This window comes from Caretta caretta, chromosome 3, assembly GCF_965140235.1.
Source record: "Caretta caretta isolate rCarCar2 chromosome 3, rCarCar1.hap1, whole genome shotgun sequence".
Classification (NCBI taxonomy): domain Eukaryota; kingdom Metazoa; phylum Chordata; order Testudines; family Cheloniidae; genus Caretta; species Caretta caretta.
In genome coordinates this window covers 59,071,497-59,092,639 of record NC_134208.1, presented here as the reverse complement: position 1 = coordinate 59,092,639, position 21,143 = coordinate 59,071,497, and the positions used below count along the sequence as shown (strand labels likewise).

General features: G+C 41.6%; 1 protein-coding gene and 1 long non-coding RNA gene across 3 annotated transcripts in view; one reads left to right on the top strand and one right to left on the bottom strand.

Annotated features, from left to right (window-relative positions):
- Positions 1-21,143, bottom strand: part of CD109 (CD109 molecule) — a 132,557-nt gene that overhangs the window by 87,406 nt on the left and 24,008 nt on the right. The window contains exon 3 of one of the 2 annotated variants that reach the window (XM_048845914.2): positions 4,384-4,412. The exons of the other annotated variant lie outside the window; for it this stretch is intronic. Coding sequence (XP_048701871.2) covers positions 4,384-4,412 — 29 coding nt within the window. The remainder of the gene's footprint in view (positions 1-4,383; positions 4,413-21,143) is intronic. 2 annotated transcript variants of the gene reach the window in all.
- LOC142071525 (uncharacterized) overlaps positions 1-21,143 on the top strand; it is a 44,875-nt gene that overhangs the window by 11,948 nt on the left and 11,784 nt on the right. The gene's annotated exons all lie outside the window — the stretch shown is intronic.

The following is a 21,143-nucleotide window of genomic DNA, read 5'->3' as shown; positions in this document are numbered from 1 at the left end:
GCCTTTTGTTTGCAGTTAGAAAGGTGTAAATATGGAATCTGAAATCAAATCAATTTAAACGCAATAGATTGACATTTTTCAGTAAAACATACAGGAAATTAAGTACACACCTCAAACTGGTAATGAGAATTGCATCTGTTAATTCACCAGGCCCAGCACTGAAAAATGTCGTACCATATTCTGTAAATAAACTCTCTCTTGCTTTTAAAATTTGTTTTAAGGTCATATGAGTGAATGGAATTTCCAGGGTGGGGAAAATGCCATACAATGACCATACAGATTAAATCGTATGTCTATACAGAATGTGTATCTATACGTGCATGCACACAGAAATCAATAATTTTTATTCTCCTTTGTAAATTTTCTATTTATATAAGCAAGTAAAAAAAGTAAAAATCAGGAGTTCAGCATGAAGGAAAATATCTTAAAATATACAGTAGAACCTCAGAATTATGAACGTCTCAGGAATGGAGGTTGTTTGTAACTCTGAAATGTTGGTAACTCTAAACAAAACATTATGGTTGTTCTTTCAAAAGTTTACAACTGAACATTGACTTAATACAGCTTTGAAATTTTACTACGCAGAAGAAAAATGCTGCTTTCCCCTTTTTTTTCAGTAGTTTACATTTAACACAGTACTGTACTGTATTTGCTTGCTCTCTCCGTCTCTTTCTGCTGTTGCTGCCTGGTTGTGTACTTCCAGTTCCAAATGAGGTGTGTGGTTGACTGGTCAGTTCGTAATTCTGGTGTTTGTAACTCCGAGGTTCTACTGTACTCTCTTTGCTCTCTCTAGTTATATCTTTGTTTCCTATGCCAAATGCACATTTATCACAGAAACCAAGACGATCATTCAAATGAGGACTTACCAAACTACATCTTTGAAGAGGAATGCCACACTAAACTTGGTGCTTTTTTTTTTTAAACTGGAGTTTTTAGTAGACTCACTGCCAAGAACATATGATTCATGTCTTCTAAACCTCTCACACTTCATGGACAAATATTCTAGAAAATGTTAACTAAAGGGACACAGCCCCACTTATAACTTTTGTCAAAAAATTGGCTCAATATGTAAAAAAAAATTAAGTTAAATATATGAACATTTTAATATATTTAATGATATGGTATTAATTGTGGAAACAGGCAAGATCCCCTAAGAAAAAGTCCAAGAAATATTCAGAGCATTCAAAACAATGGATAAAACAAATAAAGAGCTTGCTCCCTTTTATCATAGCAATTGAAAACATTTCTAACAATTATTATATGAGCACACTTGCAAGGATTTAGTTTGATTTTTTTTTTTACTGAAAAATACACATTGTTTATTTGCAGTTCCCAAATACATTTTTCATAGATTTTATTATTATTAACAAAATGGATTACTCTATCACTTTTTGACTTCCCAATAATGCTAACACATCCTGAAAAAAAAATCATTTTTTTCTTCCTGTCACTTCCCTGGCTATTTCATCCTTCTTGATGCTGATGTCGGAAGTTATCAGGCTTGTGAAGTCAGCAATAGGGAAATAAGGTAGCATAACTGTTTTGCTAAAAGTAACTTGAGTCCTTTGTCACATTTCTCAGCTGACAGAGACCACAAGCTCAGGAAGTCACTGCTAAAATAATGGTAGCCATTGACTCCAACTCCTCAGCTCCATAAAAAACTACTCTAAAAAGGGCATTTCCTGACCAAATGGGAGTTACTCAACTCTTGGGTGCTGTCCAATAGGAGCTTATTATGTGCTTTCCCACTTACACTCTCCATCTTTTTTTCATGATTCTCTCCTCCCTCAGCCATGACAAAAATAATTCTCGCTCACAAATGGTATTCTTGTCCTCACTTTCTTTTTCTTAACAATAACAGTAATAATAATAGCTGGGCTACGAATAAAAGAAGTACAGCTGTAAATCACATCAGTTACTGTCATGAGCTCTCACCTCAGCCCATGAAGTTACTGTTTCTTTCGGAAAATATGACAATCAAAAATAGTAACTCACAGTAACACATTATGTAGATTGTATTACCAGACAATTGCACTGTAGGTAATATGGTTGACTACTGTAGCCATGCTAATGAAAAAGAACATTCTCACCTTGAAAGAATGAATTAGTTATCATTAATGCTACAACTTAGTCACAGAGGTCACGGCAGTCACGGATTCTGTGACTTTACCAGACCTCTGTGACTTCTACACTTCAGGAGGCTGTGCGCCCCTGCCCTGCAACTGAGGCTAGCTGTGGGGCCAGGACCCTGCAGCCCCAGCCTTGTGGCTTCTACCGGTGGCTGCAGCCAAGCCACAGCCGAGGCCATGCGCCCTAGCCCCACAGCTTCCACCAAGGGCTGCAGCCAGAGCTATGTGCCCCTGCCCGGCGGCTTCTGCCAAGACCGTGAGCCCTAGCCCCGTAGCGTCCCGGGCTTGGCGGGGTCTGCAGACACGGCCGTGTGCCTCAGCCCCGCACTTCCACCAGGGGCTGCAGCTGGGGCCGTGTGCCCTAGCCCCACAGAGTCCCGGGCTTGGTGGGGCTGCAGCCAGGGCCACACAGCCCTCTTGTGGCTTCCCAGGACTGTGCATCCCTCTCCGGCTGTGGCCAGGGCTTGGCGGGAGCTTCAGTCAGGTCTGCACACCTGTCCCACAGCTGCAGCCAGCTCTGGAGCATGGGCTGTGTGCCCCACGTGGCTGCATCCCCCGCTGCGGCCACTGGAGCCAGGTCAGCCTGTCAATCCCCCCATGGGACTCCAGTCCTCCCCCTATCTAGCCCTGCCCCCTGGTTATTTTTAGTAAAGTCATGAACAGGTCACAGGCTCCATGAATTTTTGTTTATTGCCCATGATCTGTCCGTGACTTTTACTAAAAATAACCAAGACAAAATCTTAGCCTTAGTTATCATAGCTTCAGATAGTAATTAAAGACACTATAAGCTGAACTCTACAGACTCCTTGGGTGTATCAGAGCCACCTTTAGATCTAACACTTCCTGGAACTGGCCAGTACACAGTTTCAGTCTTCATCACAAATTAGCACAGCCTCAGGGCTGCTCTAAATTGTGCAAGCTTGTACTAGTCCCCTAGAGGCCACTATGGTGGGTGGGGATCACCAGGAACTGAAGAATGCACTGGTCACACTCATATCTCCCCCAGCAAAGCCCAGGCTTCAGCAATACAGCTTGGAAGGGTGCCTTAGAGTTGCTGTAGGGATTTCCCCACCAGGAAAGACTCCCACTGGCCTGTAAGGACAGCTTTAAGGCTGCTTTGTAGCACTGGAGCATCACAAATCCACCTTTTCATAGGCTAGAATCTGGCTCAAAATCAGTTTTCTTCTCTTTTTATGTGGTTATTCACTATGTATTAAAATACGTTAGTAATCACAGCAACTACCTCCTTTCAAAGCTTGTGGGAAATAATGGGATTTAAGATGGGAGTGGTTTGAGGAGATGTAATGGCTCTTTAAGAAGTGAGCCAATAATTCATAACAATTAACATAGCCAGTGAATTAAACTCTTTTCTGTTCATGAAGTATCCATGAATGGGCTTCAATTCTTAGTCTGTTTGCTGAATGAATGTTTTGTGCAAATATATTGCAACCTATGGATTTCTCACAATTCACAAACTGTTCACTGTGAGTGTTGCTTCAAATATTTGATATTTGCCAGTCACATTCAGTTGTTTTGACTGAGTATTCATGATATTTGGGGTCTGAATATCAAAGATGCTTAGCATCTGCATCTCCCATTGACTTCATTTGGAGTTGCTGATGCTCAGAACCTTTGAAAACTAGCCCTTGGTAAAATGTGTTCCTTGATAGGATAGCATAGCTCTTAAAATCAGGTTTCCAATGTGAATACTTATGATTACAAATTCAGAATGCACTTTCCACCTCTCACACATTCTGCAATATCTGATTAACATATTGTTTGAAGTTGGAAAATTTGTTTGCTAGAGAATGTAATTCCAACAGAGTATTGTGTATGAACACAATCAATGTGAAATTGTTTAAAATTTTGATCTAATATTTGTGGATGGGGGTTTTGGCACTATTCACCTAGCATTCACAGTGTGTTGGGAAGAATGATGTCTACCAATCATAAACTAATCAGTGTAAATGTTGTTCAGATATTAGAGTCCTATGCCAGCTGATGCTGGGACTTGCCTTCTAAACCCTTCAATTATTCTATAACAAGCTACAAAAACATTTGGAATGGGATCTCCCTGGCTCACTGGTCAGCTGCGGCATCCACTCCATGAGTATCAAAATAATTTGCACCTTGCACAACACTAAAATATATCATGTCATCAACCTAAGTCAATAAAAGAAGCATTGAGAGACTGCAGTTATCCAACACAAACATTTGCTATGAAAGTCAGGTAGTACCAGAAAAGAATACTTACTGCTGGAAGAACAAGAGTTCCAAAGGAACCTACATTAAGAAGGGAAGAGAAAAATAAAATAAAGTTCTGCCAGCAAGCCTCATTTTATCAAAAACATCAATATTAAAAAGATTGTAGCTCTTAGTGACTTGCATCCTCAGCAACAATTAACTAACAATCCTCACAGAGCATTCACATTCCTGCAGTTCCTGACCCAGAATAGGTGGCATTCCAGGCTGAGGAGAAGATGTGTCAGAGCTTGAAGGGGCAGAACCACAAAACCATGCACTGGCCAGTAAAGCAGCTCCTTGGGGGCCTATATCAACTATTGCAAGTTAGAACAGCTTTGTGCCAAGGCAAGTTCAGGCCCTGATAGGTCCCAGGACCAAGAGAGCAGAAAGGTGGCATATAATCCCATCTCTTCTCTCCAGATGTCTTGACCACTGCTCTAGCACACCAACAGCTATGGACTAATATTCTTTCTTCCAAATGCTTCACTCCTTCATTTAGTTCTTGTGTATCATTTTGGAAAATTTGAAAAATTGAACAGCTATTAGTAGGGACAGGCATAGGGTGGTCTAAGAGACACAGCACAAAATCTCACCCTTGGTGTTGTGCCAAATGTTTAGTGCACTTCATTAGTTCCATTATAAAAGTGTTTTAAATGCTTTCTATACTGGTGAGCTCTCTCTTGGATAGAAAAATCACCTCCAAGCATTTCATTCAACTGAACCCATAGTGAAACTAACTCACTACTCATCTTTTGCAAAGCTAAAGAGCTCTGTCCTAATAATGGCCTTAGATCATCTAAACTAATAAGACAGTGAGCTCCCTGTAAGCTCGAAAGCTTGTCTCTCCCACCAACAGAAGTTGGTTCAATAAAAGATATTACATCACCCACCTTGTCTCTCTAACAAAAAGCAAATCAGAGAAACCAACAAATAGAAAACAAACTGCCCAAAATGAGGAGTTAGCACATCTTGTCTGCTAAAAAATAAGCAAAGAAGCATGCCAGTTAAGGGCTAATACACAAAGGGAGGAGAGGGCAGGACGAGATTCCAACCCACACAAACTGTTAGGTAGCATCCCCCTCTAGCATACAGGAATGCACTCAGTGGTACACCAACCTAAGGGGGCATGGCCTGCAGATCAGAGAGCATCATCACCATCTAATGAGCATGCACCATGATCCTGCTCAGTGGAGCAGCAAAGTGACCCTTACAGAGCATCACCTTGGCCTGGGTCCCAGGGAATCCTGCTCTGTCTTGCAGTAGCAGGATTCCTGTGGAAGAGGGCGCAGCAGGAATACCTCTCTGCTCCCTCTTAAATTCAGCCATTGGTTTGGACCTAAAGCAGTCACAGAGCTTATTGAATTCATCTGATGACAACAGAGCTCGCTATTCTCTCCCACATTATTATCATCATTTTGTAGTCTGATTACTGCATGGAAATACAGGAGAAAGAGGTCCATGGAAAGAGGTCCATCAGTGGCACTCCCTGTAACTTAATTATATGGCGCAGGCAAGTCTGAGGAAAATGAGTACAGTTTTGTTTTACGTAATGTGAATAGAACCAGGGCTACCCACACAAAATTCTCTGAGGAGTCCTTGTGGCACCTTAGAGACTAACAAATTTATTTGGGCATAAGCTTTCGTGGGCTAAAACCCACTTCATCAGATGCATGGAGTGGAAAAAAACAGAAGGCAGGTATATATACACAGTACATGAAAAGATGGGAGTTGCCTTACCACGTGGGGAGTCAGTGCTAACAAGACAATTCAATTAAAGTGGAAGTGGGCTATTCTCAACAGTAGAATACCAAGAAAGGAAAAATCACTTGTTAGCACTTCCCACCTCTTCCAATCAGTTCCCCAAGAATGCAGTTTGACTCCAGTCTCATCACTTAGTTTCCTTTATTTGGCAAATAGCAGAGCTACTCTGAGCTGATGAGGCTAAAGCATGGGGCATCAGGGGGTAGGACATACCACACATCCAAAGTTACACAGCAAACCTCTCCCTTCCATATACATTTACACATCTCATTGCATTAACTATACACTACATAACACATTTTGTGATTGGCTTGGTTACTTTGTCGGAACCAATCCCTGTACAGCATGCTCTGTACAGTTCTGCCTCTTAGTTTACTAATCCATTTACTTATCTTAGCACAAATATTCTGTTTTCAGCCTGCTAATTAATTTATCCCCCGTACTCCTGTCTTCCAAGAAATAAGGCCTCCCCCATGTTTAATTTAGTCAGCCTACATTCCTACCATGTGTAAGGCATAGTAAACACCACATTAATAGGTATTACATGCATGGTATTAATATAATATACATTACATACCTAAAGTGTTGGGAAGTTATACTAAATTAATGTATTATGCTCTTCCCACAGTTCCATTCACCATATCCCACTACACTTTGCAAAACTGAAGTCAGCTTTGGCATTAGAATCATAGAAGTGTAGAACTAGAAGGAACCTCGAGAGGTCATCTAGTCCAGGAAAGGAAGGAATGCCCAGTCAAAAAGGGACCCTGGTGGCTCTGGTCGGCACTGCCGACCAGGCCATTAAAAGTCCAGTCAGCGGCGCAGCAGGGGCCCGGGGCTAGGGCAGGCTCCCTACCTGCCCTGGCCCCTCACTGCTCCTAGAAGCAGCCACAGGTCCCTGCAGCCACTAGGCGGGGACAGCCAGGGGCTGGAAGGCTCCACACACTGCCCCCCGTACTAAGTACCACCCCCTCACACACACCCTACACCCCAACCCCCCTGGCCTAGCCCGGAGTCCCCTCCCGCACTCCAAACCCCTCATCCCTGGCCCCGGCCCCAGCCCCAGCTGGAGCTTTCACCTCCCCACACACCCCAACACCCTGGCCTAGCCCGGACCCACCTTCTGCACCCCAAACCCCTCATCCCTGGCCCAGCCTGAAGCCACTTTCTGCATCCCAAATCCCTTATCCCTGGCCCCACCCCCAGCCGGAGCTTTCACCTCCCCACACACTGCAGTGTTTTCAATGTAGACATATCCTAAGTTGTAACATTAACATTGTAGCATTCTAAAACCTAGTGTCCTCAAGGCTTCTACTCTCAGCCAGGTGCTAGCCACACAGACCTGCCCTGCAGTGCTCTTTGTTTTCAATGTATGGTTGAGGAAGCCTGCATGAGGCTGTTTGCAGGGCCACACAAACTATGGAATATTAATCAACTGTTTCCTTTACTCTTATGCAGTGCTAAAGTAATGTCACCCCTTTGCTGAGTGGGAGAAGATGTTGAGTCTGCAGGTCATTTTCGAACAGGAGGAGAAATCACTGCTGTGGAGTCTGGGCATTTTCTTAGTGTAATTAGTTTTATTTGCACATTCTAAGGAATGGTAGGAGGGAGAACAGCAGAATAAAGATAATGAATTTCAAGAAGCCAGATTTTAGCAAACTCATGGAGTTAAGTAGGTAAGATCCCATGGGAAGCAAGTCTAAGTAGAAAAACATTTGAAGACAGTTGGCAGTTTTTCAAAGAGACATTATTAAGAGCACAAGATCAAACTATCCCACTGCATAGGAAAGATAGGAAGATGGAAAGAGACCACCCTGGCTTAACCAGAAGATCTTCAATGATCTAAAAATAAAAGAAGAGTCCTACAAAAAGTGGAAACTAGGTCAAATCACAAAGGATTAATATAAACAAATAATACAAGTATTAGAAAGGCCAAGGCACAAAACAAGATGAAACTAGCTAGAGACATAAAGGGTAACTTGAAAACATTCTACAAATACATTAGAAGCAAGAGGACAAGGTAGGCCCATTACTCAATGGGGGAGGAGGGGAAACAAAAACAAAAAATATGGAAATGGCAGAAGTGCTAAATGACTTCTTTGTTTCAGTTTTCACCAAGAAGGTTGGTGGTGATTGGACATCTAACATAGTGAATGCCGGTGAAAATGAGGTAGGATCAGAGGCTAAAATAGGGAAAGAACAAGTTAAAAATTACTTGGACATTAATGATTAGAGGTCTTCAAGTCACCAGGGCCTGATAAAATGCATCCTAGAATATTCAAGGAGCTGACTGAGGAGATATCTGAGCCATTAGTGATTATCTTTGAAAAGTCATGGAAGACTGGAAAGGGGAAAATATCGTGCCAATCTATAAAAAGGGAAATAAGGACAACCCGAGAATTACAGACCAGTCATCTTAACTTCTGTATCCGGAAAGGTAATGGAGCAAATAAGGTGATAAGTAACAGTCAGCACGGATCTGTCAAGAACAAATAGTGTCAAACCAACCTGATATCTTTCTTTGACAGGGTAACAAGCCTTGTAGATAGGGGGGAAATGGTAAACGTGGTATATTTTGATTTTAGTAAAGCTTTTGATACTGTCTCGCATGACCTTCTCATAAACAAACTAGGGAAATGCAAACTAGATGGAGCTACTATAAGGTGGGTGCATAACTGGTTGGAAAACAGTTCCCAGAGAGTAGTTATCAGTGGTTCACAGACATGCTGGAAGGGCATAACGAGTGGGGCCCTGCAGGGATCAGTTCTTGGTCCGTTTCTGTTCAATATCTTCATCAGTGATTTAGATAATGGCATGGAGAGTACACTTATAAAATCTGAGGATGATACCAAGCTGGGAGGGGTTGCAAGCGCTTTGGAGGATAGGATTATAATTCAAAATGATCTGGACAAACTGAAGAAATGGTCTGAAGTAAACAGGAGGAAATTTAATAAGAACAAATGCAAAGTACTCCACTTAGGAAGGAACAATCAGTTGCACACATACAGAATGGGAAATGACTGCCTAGGAAGAAGTACTGTAGAAAGGGATCTGGGGGTCATAGTGGTCCACAAGCTAAATATGAGTAAAGAGTGTAAAACTATTGTAAAAAAAGCGAACATCATTCTGGGATATATTAGCAGAAGTGTTCTGAGCAAGACACAAGAATTAATTCTTCCACTCTACTCCATGCTGATTAGGCATCAACTGGAATATTGTGTCCAATTCTGGGCACCACATTTCAGGAAAGATGTGGACAAATTGGAGAAAGTCCAGAGGAGAGCAACAAAAATTATTACAGAAAGAAAAGGAGTACTTGTGGCACCTTAGAGACTAACCAATTTATGTGAGCATGCTCAAATAAATTCGTTAGTCTCTAAGGTGCCACAAGTACTCCTTTTCTTTTTGCGAATACAGACTAACACGGCTGTTACTCCAAAAATTATTACAGGTCTAGAAAACATGACCTATTAGGGAAGATTGAAAAAATTGGGCTTGTTTAGTCTGGAAAAGAGAAGACTGAGGGGGGACAGGATAACATTTTTCAAGTACATAAAAGGTTATTACAAGGAGGAGGGAGAAAAATTGTTGTTCTTAACCTCTGAGGATAGGACAAGAAACAATGGGCTTAAATTGCAGCAAGGGAGGTTTAGGTTGGACATCAGGAAAAAATTCCTAACTGTCAGGGTGGTTAAGCACTGGAATAAATTGCCTAGGGAGGTTGTGGAATCTCCATCCTTGGAGATTTTTAAGAGCATGTTAGACAAACACCTGTCAGGGATGGCCTAGATAATACTTAGTCCTGCCATGAGTGCAGGGGACTGGACTAGATGACCTCTCGAGGTCCCTTCCAGTCCTATGATTCACACCAGTCCTTGAACTGAGATAGTCACTAACAGCATGCAGGCAATCTCCTCTTACAGGATTCTCAACTCGAACACTAATGCCCACTTATCAAGAAGTAACTCTGCACCAACTTGGAGAGATCAAGGCTGAGATCAAACTATCTTGCTGAGATCAAAAGACTCTACAACACAATATTAACACCAATACCATATTTCTTCAAAAACTGAAAATCCCTTATGTGTGACAGCACCTTCTAGTGACTCCCTCCATAACAATAAATTTAACTGCATCATATGAACCATCCTAATTGTTGTTTCTTCAGTGGATAATTTTTCCTTTATAAGTTAGCATTTTATAATGTGTACAAATATACTGAAATATTTTCACAGCCTGTCCAAGTCCATATCTGGTCTGACTCTGAATTTTCAATTGAATTTGCAACTCAGACAAAGTTTTAAATTTTCCAAGCAGTGCAACAGATTTAACCCGTTCAAATTAATGGAAGATGTGGGACTAAATATCCTGCACTACTTTGAAAATCCCAACCAAAAGTTCCTCCCAAAATAAGCATGCTCTCTCTCACTCACACTTTGCCCATACACATGCCTAGGCACGCCCAAAGTCTTACATCTGCCTACACTGTTCTTAGCAGGAGCAATGCCTGTTATTCAGACATCAGAGTAGGCTAAACCTCTATTAAGAAAAAAATCTAATTATCCCTGGAAATGATGTCTTTACATTTTCTAGATTTCTACTTTTTTCATTTCTGTATGTTTTCAAATTTAAGGCCCTTCCTCATCTCATCCAAGGTTGCAGTGGTTAGTCTAAAAAAGTAAATATTTACCCTATCAAGACATTGACCTTACTGCAATAAATTGAGATATCATCCTATTCCCATATCAACACTGCTTATGAAAGGAATAAAATCATATTAGAAATGAAGATCTATACAATAAGGAAAAAAAATCCACAATCAAAAATATTCTCTACTTTTTTGTTATGCACCCATCTGTCGTATGGGCCCTGTCGAGGACCTCGCAAATAATAGTGACATTGTCCTCACAACACCCAGTGAAGTATGAAAGTATTGTCTGAATTTTTACAGATGAGGAACTGAGGAACTCTTCTAAGACCACAAGGAAAGTCTGTAGCAAAGCCAGGAATTGAAGCCAACTCCTCCTGAGTTCCTAGCCCATCATCTTAACCATAAAATGTTCCCCTCTTGACAGGAAATTTCTACTGAAAACCAAATTCTAATCTGTGCAAAATTCTGCTTAGTACCTAATCTTTTACTTAATTTGATTGAAAAAGGTCAGGTAATCGCAATGTGACCACAGAGTGATCGTTTCCGGTTCCCAGCGTAAATCAGTTCGAAAACCATGGAAACATGGGGAATTCAAAGAACATTGGTGCTAGTATTGATCCATTTTCATTATTTACTTCATGATTTTTCTTCAATTAATGTCAGTGACAAATCTCTCACAGATTTCAATGGGAACAGGATCAGGCCCTTATGGACCTGTCTCCACATTCAAATCTAAGTTGTTCACAGATTGTGTTATAAAACGATAGTCCCCATCTGTGTTATAACAGGGTCTAGTCTTGCCTTGTAATTGGGACCAAAACATGTTACTAAATTGTGATACGCAGTTGTCTATAACATAATGCAGTAATATGGTTATAACACAGTTTAGTAATGTGTATGCAAGCAAGACTATTCCACTTTATAGTATGGTTGGGAGATTATATATGATAGGCTGCGATGGGCTATACCAACTCTGCACTGGAGCCTCCAGGGGCGGACTAATCATTGTGGGCCCAGGTGGCCATGCCTCCTTTCCCCTGCTGCACATGCTCCAGGTGGAAAAGCCAGATAAAAGAAGGCTGCACAGCTCAGTTGGGGTGGAAATGGAGGAGGAAGGACGTACCATGCTGGTTCCTGCAACGCTCCTGGCAGTAGAGCCTGAAGACCCAGACTACACTCCAGGTGAGTCGCTGACTGCAGATACTGCCAGGGAAGCCAAGCCACTGCCTGCTGAGGAAGCTGCTGCCTGTTCTATGTCCCAGCCCAGAGGGTAGTAAGGCCGATAGATTGTTTGTTTGTTTTGCCCCACCCAGGGGCCATAGAATGATTGATATTTAGCCCTGCCCAGAGGGCTAAATCCCCCAGGGCAACTGCCTGCCCCAGCCAGGAGGTTGCAGGCCATAGACTTTGTTTGCTTTGCCCCGCCCTGGGGCTGCAATCTGCTTGCCACTTTGCCCCTCCCAGGGGGTTAATTCCCCAAGTGTTGCTGCCTGCTCCACCCAGGAGACTGCAGGGCTCCAGACTGGTTGTTCGTCTTGCCCCAGCCAAGAGGCTCCACGGCTCCCGACTGTTTGTTTTGCCCACCCAGAAACTACAGGCTATTTGTCTAAGTGACCCCGTCAGGGGCCGGGACCACTTGGCCGAAATCACCCGCTTAACGTGGGGACCCCGATGATGGGATGCACCAACCCCGCACTGGGCTGACGGGGACACCCTAGCTCGACACAGAGCACCCCGTCACATAGGCATATTCATTTAGAAGCACTGATAGACCTATTATAACCTGATCCATCAAACACAGTAAATTTGCCATTAAGGGCCATAAGAAGTGAATAGATTAAAGAGTGTCTCCCCTTTGTTATCAAAATTATGAAATATATATTTAATATATATTCTCTCCTCCCTTCTTTCAAAAGACCAATTACATGATTTTCATAACTCTGATATCCAGCAATCTAGGAAGCCCAGTTTCTAAGGTCATGGTTGAACTCATCCCCCATTACATTACAAAAAGCCTTGTGCATTCTCTTTATATACTAGATGGAAGTCCAGCTTTGAAAATAAACTCATGCAATATTTTAATACTTATATACATTTAAAGTCAAGACCTTGTTTGAGGGACCCTAATAATCTGGATGGACTGTTTGGAAACCAGACCATGAATCTGCCAAAAGAATGATGTTGATGTAACTAAACATAAGTTAGTTAATGTAACTAAAACTAATAAAGGCACAGTATGGTTTACATACCTATGTCAATACTTACTATTGTTATAAAGATAATGATGTGATCCATAGACGTATGGTACTAAAACAGGCTCCATTCATTAGAGAAAGTAGTTGTAATACTGTATAATTTTACTCAATTTATTTCTCAGGAGAATTAGTTCTATCAGAGATAATATATTTCTGATTGATTTCAGTTAAAAATCAAATAGCCAGAATAATCCCATTAAAATACATTTCACATATTCTTACTCTTTTCATTTAAAAAGAAAGTGGAACACAGGAATTGCCACACTGGATCAGACCAGATATCCATCTAATCCAGTATCCTATCTGACAGTAGCTAGTACCAGATCTTTCAAAGGAAGATGTGAGAAACCCTGTAGTGGACAACTATAGAATAACCTGCCCAGGGCAAAAGTTTCTTCCTAATCTCCGTGAGTTAGTGGTTGGCATGAGCTCTGAAGCAGGAGGTTTATATCCATTTATTTTTAAAACATTTTCCTATATAATGTGACTATGAATGTTCTTGTGATCCATATAAGCATTCAATCGTTTTACAAATCCTGCTAGGCTCTTGGGCTCAATATTTATTGTAGCATTGAGTTCCATATTGTTTCTTTTATCAGCTTTAAATGTGTTGAAAATCAATTTCATTGGGCATCTGCTTGTTCTTTGTTATGAACACTGAAAACACAGCTTCATAAAACTGGCACTTCCTTCATAACATGTGCATCCTGTGTGTATTGAGTCATATGGGCTGATTTTAGTGACAAAAGTAAGTTTTTAGTACTTTTTTCCTATTAGCACTGCACAAGTTACATCACTTAAAAGAGAGGGAGAAATGGATAACATTTTCATGTACATCACCAACAGAATTGTTCACTAAATTCTATTCAGGTACACCTGTGTAAACTTATTAAAAGACAGTGGGTTTGAAGCAGTGTCACAAAGGCATAATTTTAGAACAGTGTTGTTGCATTGACATAGCTAATGGCTTAATTTGGCCTGAAGAACCTTTATTACCCGTGGTGATCATTCATGAGAAGGAAAAAAACGTAATTTGACTCTCAATTGTACTTGTTTCTTCTCACTCCTGAAACATAAATTCAGGTCCTGAAGTCTTTACTCAGGCAAATCTGCTTCTGATATCAATAGGAGTTTTGCCAGAAGTAAGTACTTAAGGATTGTGCTTCCTTATATTTCAAAAATTAAGTTTTCTCCTTACTGAGCTCCTGGACAAAATGAAAAAAACAATCAAATGTTCACCCAAGTCCAATATATTTTAAAAGATACAGCATTAATTCTCCTGATTCTTTTTTTTTTTTTTTTTTTAATGAGGTAAAACCAGAATAACTCAGCTGACCTGGGATGGGCAAAGGAAAAACCCTACCTAGTATATGCCACCCATTAGAATTTAAACATGGGTTCAGCCACATGACTCATAACCATCAGGCCTTCTTGTAGAGAAACACATTCCAAAAGCCAAGTCTTCAGAAGCACCCAGGTTTTAATGGCAGCTGCTTATATACATCTGTGTGTAGAATTTGGCCTCAAGCAACTTAGAAGTTCTCTCAGTGTTGTGTTTGTTCTACCTTTAGAGTGACAACCTTTTTTACTTAATGTCTCTAGGAGTTCTCATCAGCTGAAAAGTAGTTTATGCAGCCGCTCCCCAGGCCTCTTCGTTTTCACAGCCACAGAGGCTTCAGGAGTTCCAGGCAATAAGCAAATAAATATTTTTCTTCTCTTTGGCAACCGACAAGCACAGCATTTTAACATTCTGGCCCACATCACCATAGCTGGAAGCTTGCCATTCTCCTTGATTGCCATATATGGGAGGAACTTCAGGGAGTCCTTCAAAGTACTTGACATGTGAGTGGGCAACCTCTCTTCTGATCAATGATATACTCCTCTTGAAAGCTTCTCTCTCTCACCAACAGGAGCTGGTCCAATAAAAGATATTACCTCATCCTCCTTGCCTCTCTGTTGATCTATTCCTGACATTAGCCATGGAACTCTATTAAGAGCAGTATAAGCTTATCTACAGGAAACCTGGTTCTCCCAGAGTGGCATAAGGAAAAGATTTCAGAGTAGCAGCCGTGTTAGTCTGTATTCGCAAAAAGAAAAGGAGTACTAGTGGCACCTTAGAGACTAACCAATTTATTTGAGCATAATGCAACCGATGAAGTGAGCTGTAGCTCACGAAAGCTTATGCTCAAATAAATTGGTTAGTTTCTAAGGTGCCACTAGTACTCCTTTTCTTTATAAGGAAAAGACTTATCAGTAAACCAAGAGGGTTTTTTTAAAAGGAACTCTGGTATTTGAGTGATGACTGAGGCAGGTTTTAAAACAACATATGTATTTAACTAACAAGAAGAAATAATTTATAAAGTAAACAGCTGTAATGTAGCCTAGCTGTATCTTCTGTCTCCGTCCTTACAACTCATTCCTGTCTCTGTATGCGAGTGACTCATTGTGAGTTGACAGGTAGCATAGCATTGCCTGCAGTCAGCAAGGACAATGCTTCTCCGTAACATGCCCAAATACATCCATTATGATAATAACTGCTTTGTATTTAGCACCTTTTACAAGAATCTCAAAGGGCTTTATAAACATGAATTAATTAAGCCTCATTATTACACCCACTTTACATATGTTTTACCTGAAATACAAGGTGGTAAGTGATTCACTGAGGGTCACATCAAGTCAGTGTCAGAGCTAGGAGCAGAAACTACAGTGGAGCCTTATCTACACTAAGGAATTTAAACGAATAAATCCTAACTGTTACTAACACCATTTCATCTGCACTGGTGTTGGCATTTTGAGAGCCCTACTGAAGATGGCTCCCCGGGTCCAGCACCTATTTTCATCACTATGTTGATTAGGCTCATTAAGCAGGTTTAACTGACTTGACCCTGGCAATCCATCCACACAATGCATTGTTAACAATGGTGCAACTGAACTGGGGTTAGCAACAGTGTGAGTTATTTTTGTAAAAGTTCTCTAGTGTATCCATTGCTTAGGAGTTCTTACTACCAGGACCATTACCCTACTATCCATTGTTCCCCCCTACCATAAGGAATAAAACTGAAAATGTTAACTTCAAATTTTTCCAAGTTGAAACCATAAATAAACCATCTGTGGCATTAGGTCACATTTAGATTCTGATCACTGCATAATGATCTTGTTAGGAACTTAACACAGCCAAGTCTGAGACTTTACTTTTAAGTGTTAATGTGAGCTGCCTTGCCAGGAAGGTTTTCCCACATTCTCACTGCTCTAATAGTAATCCCTTCAAACTCCAGCCAAATTTCATCCTGAATGAGCTAAAGACTTTCTCAACTGAGATTATGATTCAAAAGTAATTCTATATGCTAGTATGCTGCTAAAACGTGTATCACACATTTTTTTCAAAGCTTTGCTTGTAGACAAAATTAATTAATTAACAAAATTCTGCAGACAGAGTAAACACCAATCCCGCAACCACTGCTTTGGTATGAAACTGCAATAGAATTTTGCTGCAGACACATAAGGTTGCTTTATTTCTGGCTTTAAAAGATTAGTGTGATTCCTCCAAGGGCTTGAACATTTTGGGCCAGATTCTCACCAGGTGTAAATCAGCATATTTCTAATAGAGCTATGCCAGTTAAAGACCTGGTCCTTTATGCAACTATGGAGCATGACTAGAGATATCGAGAGCATTTTCCATGGCCAAATCTTAAATCTCTTACTCAATCAAACCTCAGATTGAAGCCAAGGAAAGTTCTGTAAAAGTAATAATGACTAAAAACTGAGGACCTCGTGCTGTAAACAGGGTGGAGCCAAAACTCCCGGACACCCAAACCTGTAAGGCAAAACAGTGCACATCACCACAAACGGTGGGCCTGATTCTCCAGTGCCTTGCACCTTGTGCAGTCACTTACACCTGTACAAGAGGTATATAAAATGCTACCATGCTGATGTACACAATGTACAAATGAGGCTGTGAAAAATCAGGCCCATTGTCTTTAGTAAGCGGTACAAGATCCCCCTCCCTTCCATGAGTTCTGAGGCATCAGCATTCAGGAGAGCCCCTGGCAGCATGTTCCCACACCAGCTGATACAAGATGGTAGGGAGGTTGGGGGCAAAGTGGAGGGGTGGCAGTATGGAACAGAAAGGTCTACATGCAGCTGTCCCTTACTGCTGGCAGCTTTTAACACCCTGCCATGTCTGTAGGGCAGAATGTAGTGGGCAACCTTCTTGTTCTTAGGAGGAGAATTAGGAAGAACCTCATGGGGTTTCTGTTAGAGCTGATGTAAAGTCATTTTTAGAGCACTTCAACAAGTTTTATTGGTCTGTGACAAATGCAGCGAATGAACGGGTGAGCTCTGCACTCTGATTACTTAGATGCCAACTAGTTCCCCAGAGAAAGATGATAAAAGTAATTACATAATCAGGCTGCTGAGCTGGGTAAGATAAAGAGCAAATTAGCCCATCAGCCCAAAACTGACAAAGAGGCAGAAGAAATACCAAGAGGAAGGGGCGGGGAAGGGGTAGGGAACAAGGCTAGCTGAGCTCAATCACACAGAGGCTTCACGGAAGGAAGACCTCTGTTCCCCTCAGGTCCTGATGGAGGGCCAAAATAAATGGTACTGTGAATGTACAACCAAGGGAATCTGCACAGTTTCCAGGGGGAAAGAAGACAGGAGCGGAGGTGCACCCTGTTGCATGGTCCTACCGAACCCAGGAGCCTATGTTACCTATTCTTAAGCCCCAACTACTGGCACTAGAGCTGGTTGGGAATTTTCTATCAGAATGTTTTTCTTATAGAAAATGCAGTTTCTGCTCAATCAAAATTGTCCATGTTTAATTTCAGCTCAGTTCAGCATTAAACTCCATTTCTGGTGTCACATTGCTTCATGGGAGCTGTAGTTCAGGACTCCATTATCTCCTATGAGCCTGGCTCCCTGGCCAGACTACCTCTCCCAGGATACATCAGTCTTTCCTCTGACTGAGTGGTGTGCTGCATCGCCTGGTGGGTGCATCACGGGTGTATGGTCAATAGGGAAAATAGGGGCATCAGGCAACCCAAATTACAGTTCTCATGAGGCAATGCACCACAATAGGACACTACAGATTAGTGTTCAACTGACTTGAAACAAAGCATTTTAGGTCAGTTAACAAATGGAAGCAAAACATTATTATTTGGGAAAATCAAACTATTTTGTTTTGACTGAAAATGCCAAAAGAAAACATTTAATCATTTCTGAATGCAATTTTTTTTTATTTTTTGTTCCATGAAAAATTGATATTTTAACTTTTCGTCCCAATTTTGGATGAACACAAATGTTGAGATATCGACATTACCCCCGGGATGGAAATTCCCATTTTTGCTCACCTCTAACTGGCACCTTATACAGAGGCGACACATAACCCTTAGTAGTGGGGGGGCATGTGACCGCCCCACACGTCGCCTCTGGTTCTAGAACCCAGGAGGGTGTGGAGGAGCATTTGTGGGGGCAAGCTACACCAGAAAGCTGGGGCGGGCGACACCAGGCAGCTTGGACCAGCCCTATGCAGTGAGGCTCCGGGAGAGAGAGCCACCTCCATCCTGACTCACCTTAGAAGCTGTTGCTATATGGAAGGCAGGACAAGTCCAATGCAGTGCGAGGCCCTGAGCAGAGCCCCTGCTGTAGGAGTGGGAGAGTGGCCTCTGCCCTGGGAAAAGGCACAGAGCATTCACCCCAGGGAAGTCTGAAAAGTAGGCAGCAGGAAGTGCTGGCACTCCAGCAGCGGGGAAAGAGAAGCAGCCCCATGTAGCTGTGGGGGGACTCTGCCCACAGTCAGGCACCTGGCTGCTTTCTCCCTCCCTGCGCTGCACGGACACATGGTGAGAGCCGCCACCAGGGGAAATTACTAGCTACTCGCTGCTGGGCATCCTGGCAAGAGGCAACCCAAGTACTTGCCTATCCCCACTGCCCTATGGGGTAGACTGCAGAAAGCTGTGACCTCACTGCCCCCCCCCACCATGTTGCCTCTGCGTTATTAGTTACCTATTTACATATATATACAGATATAGAACACTCCTGTAACTATTTTGTCTCATCTAAAAGGGGGCATGGCGCCCTCATTAAGGATTTCATGATTTGGCCCAATGGAACAGAACTTCAGCTAGTATGAATCAGTGTACCACCGCTGAAGTGAATAGCTAACCTATATACCAGCTAACGAGCTGGCCTTATATTCATGTTAATTTGGAAGGTGTTGCTAAAAATAGTCTCTCCCTTCAACTTTCCCTACTAGCTGTCCTCATCTGTTCTTTATCCTGTTAGGGAAAGGAAAACTTAGGATGCCTGCAGGTTGAAATGATTGAAATTACTTCATTTCTTTCTTTTGGCAGCTCCGTTTACATATGCTTGTTCATGACATATTTACAGGTTTTTTCTTCAAAGTAATAGATGAAAACCCTTTTTCCTGAACAGCATGTTTCAAAGCAGCTTAATACCAGAGAAACCAAGAAAATTTGTTCTGCAAAATTCTCCTGGTTTTTGTATTTCCACAAAACCTATATTACTGTTATTGTTACCTCGTTGAAAGAATCCTCATCAGTTGCTATGACAAAGATAAACAAGATTCCACAGCCTAAACAAAGAGCAGAGGCTAACATATTCACAAAAAGGAAATTAATTTTCCACTGTGAAAGAAAACCTAGAAAATTATTTTTATATGTTGATTTTGTGGTTTTATTTAAAGTATGTTAAAATTCTTATCCTATATAGTAACTGAAATTGTACCAGGCTTATACAATATAACTATAGTGTTGTGTTTTCTGCCAATGGGGTTAAGTCATGGAAGAATTAACACACTGGACCCAAGCCCCAGAGGCTCCGCAAGGATAGTGCTTGGGGTCTACTACAGACCCCAGGATCTGATTTGGATATGGATAGAGACTTCTAATATGGAGACCATATCTTTAATATTTTTGATTAAATACATTCTATTAGGAATTGTGTAATTATGGGAAACTTTAATTTCCCAGGTATAGATTGGAGGACTGGTGCTACTAATAATGGCAGGCCCAGATATTCCTGGATGTGATACTTGACAGATTTCTTCACCAAATAGTCACCAACCAACAAGAGGTGATGCTATTTTAGATTTAGTATTGTTAAGTAGTGAGAATCTCATAGAAGAACTGGTTGTAGAGGACAGCCTTGGTTCGAGTGGTCATGAGCTAATTCATTTAAACTAAATAGAAGAATAAAGAAACAAAGGTCTGCAGTTAGGGTCCTTGATTTCAAAAGAGTAAACTTTAAAAAATTAAGGGGATTAGTCAGAGAAGTGGACTGGACTGAGGAACTCAAGGATCTGAATGTGAAGGAGGAGGAGGCTTGGAATTACTTTAAGTCAAAGTTGTAGAAGCTATCTGAAGCCTGCATCTCAAACAAGAGGGGCAAAAATGTAGGGAAGAGTTGCAGTCCGAACTGGATGAGCAAGCCTCTCCAACAGGTTATTAAGAGAAAGCAGAAAGCCTACAAGGAATGGAAGATAGGAAGGATCAGCAAAGGAAAGCTACCTCCTGGAAGTCAGAAAGTGTAGGGAAAAGGTAAGAATTTGCAAAAGTCAACCAAAGTTGGACCTTGCAAAGGAAATTAAAACCAACAGTAAAAGGTTTGATAGCCATATAAATAAAAAGAAAACAAGGAAAGAGGTGGGACCAGAAGAGAAGAATGAGGGGGGATTTGATAGCTGCTTTCAACTACCTGAGAGGTGGTTCCAGAGAGGATGGTTCTAGACTATTCTCAGTGGTGGAAGCGGACAGGACAAGGAGTAATGGTCTCAAGTTGCAGTAGGGGAGGTTTAGGTTGGATATTAGGAAAAACTTTTTCACTAGGAAGGTGGTGAAACACTGGAATGCGTTACCTAGGGAGGTGGTGGAATCTCCTTCCTTAGAAGTTTTTAAGGTCAGGCTTGACAAAGCCCTGGCTGGGATGATTTAATTGGGGATCAGTCCTGCTTTTGAGCAGGGGGTTGGACTAGATGACCTCCTGAGGTCCCTTCCAACCCTGAAATTCTATGATTCTATTCTATGACCACTAAGCACTGAGGATGGGGTGGAGATTAAAGATCATCAAGGAATGGCCCAATGCCTA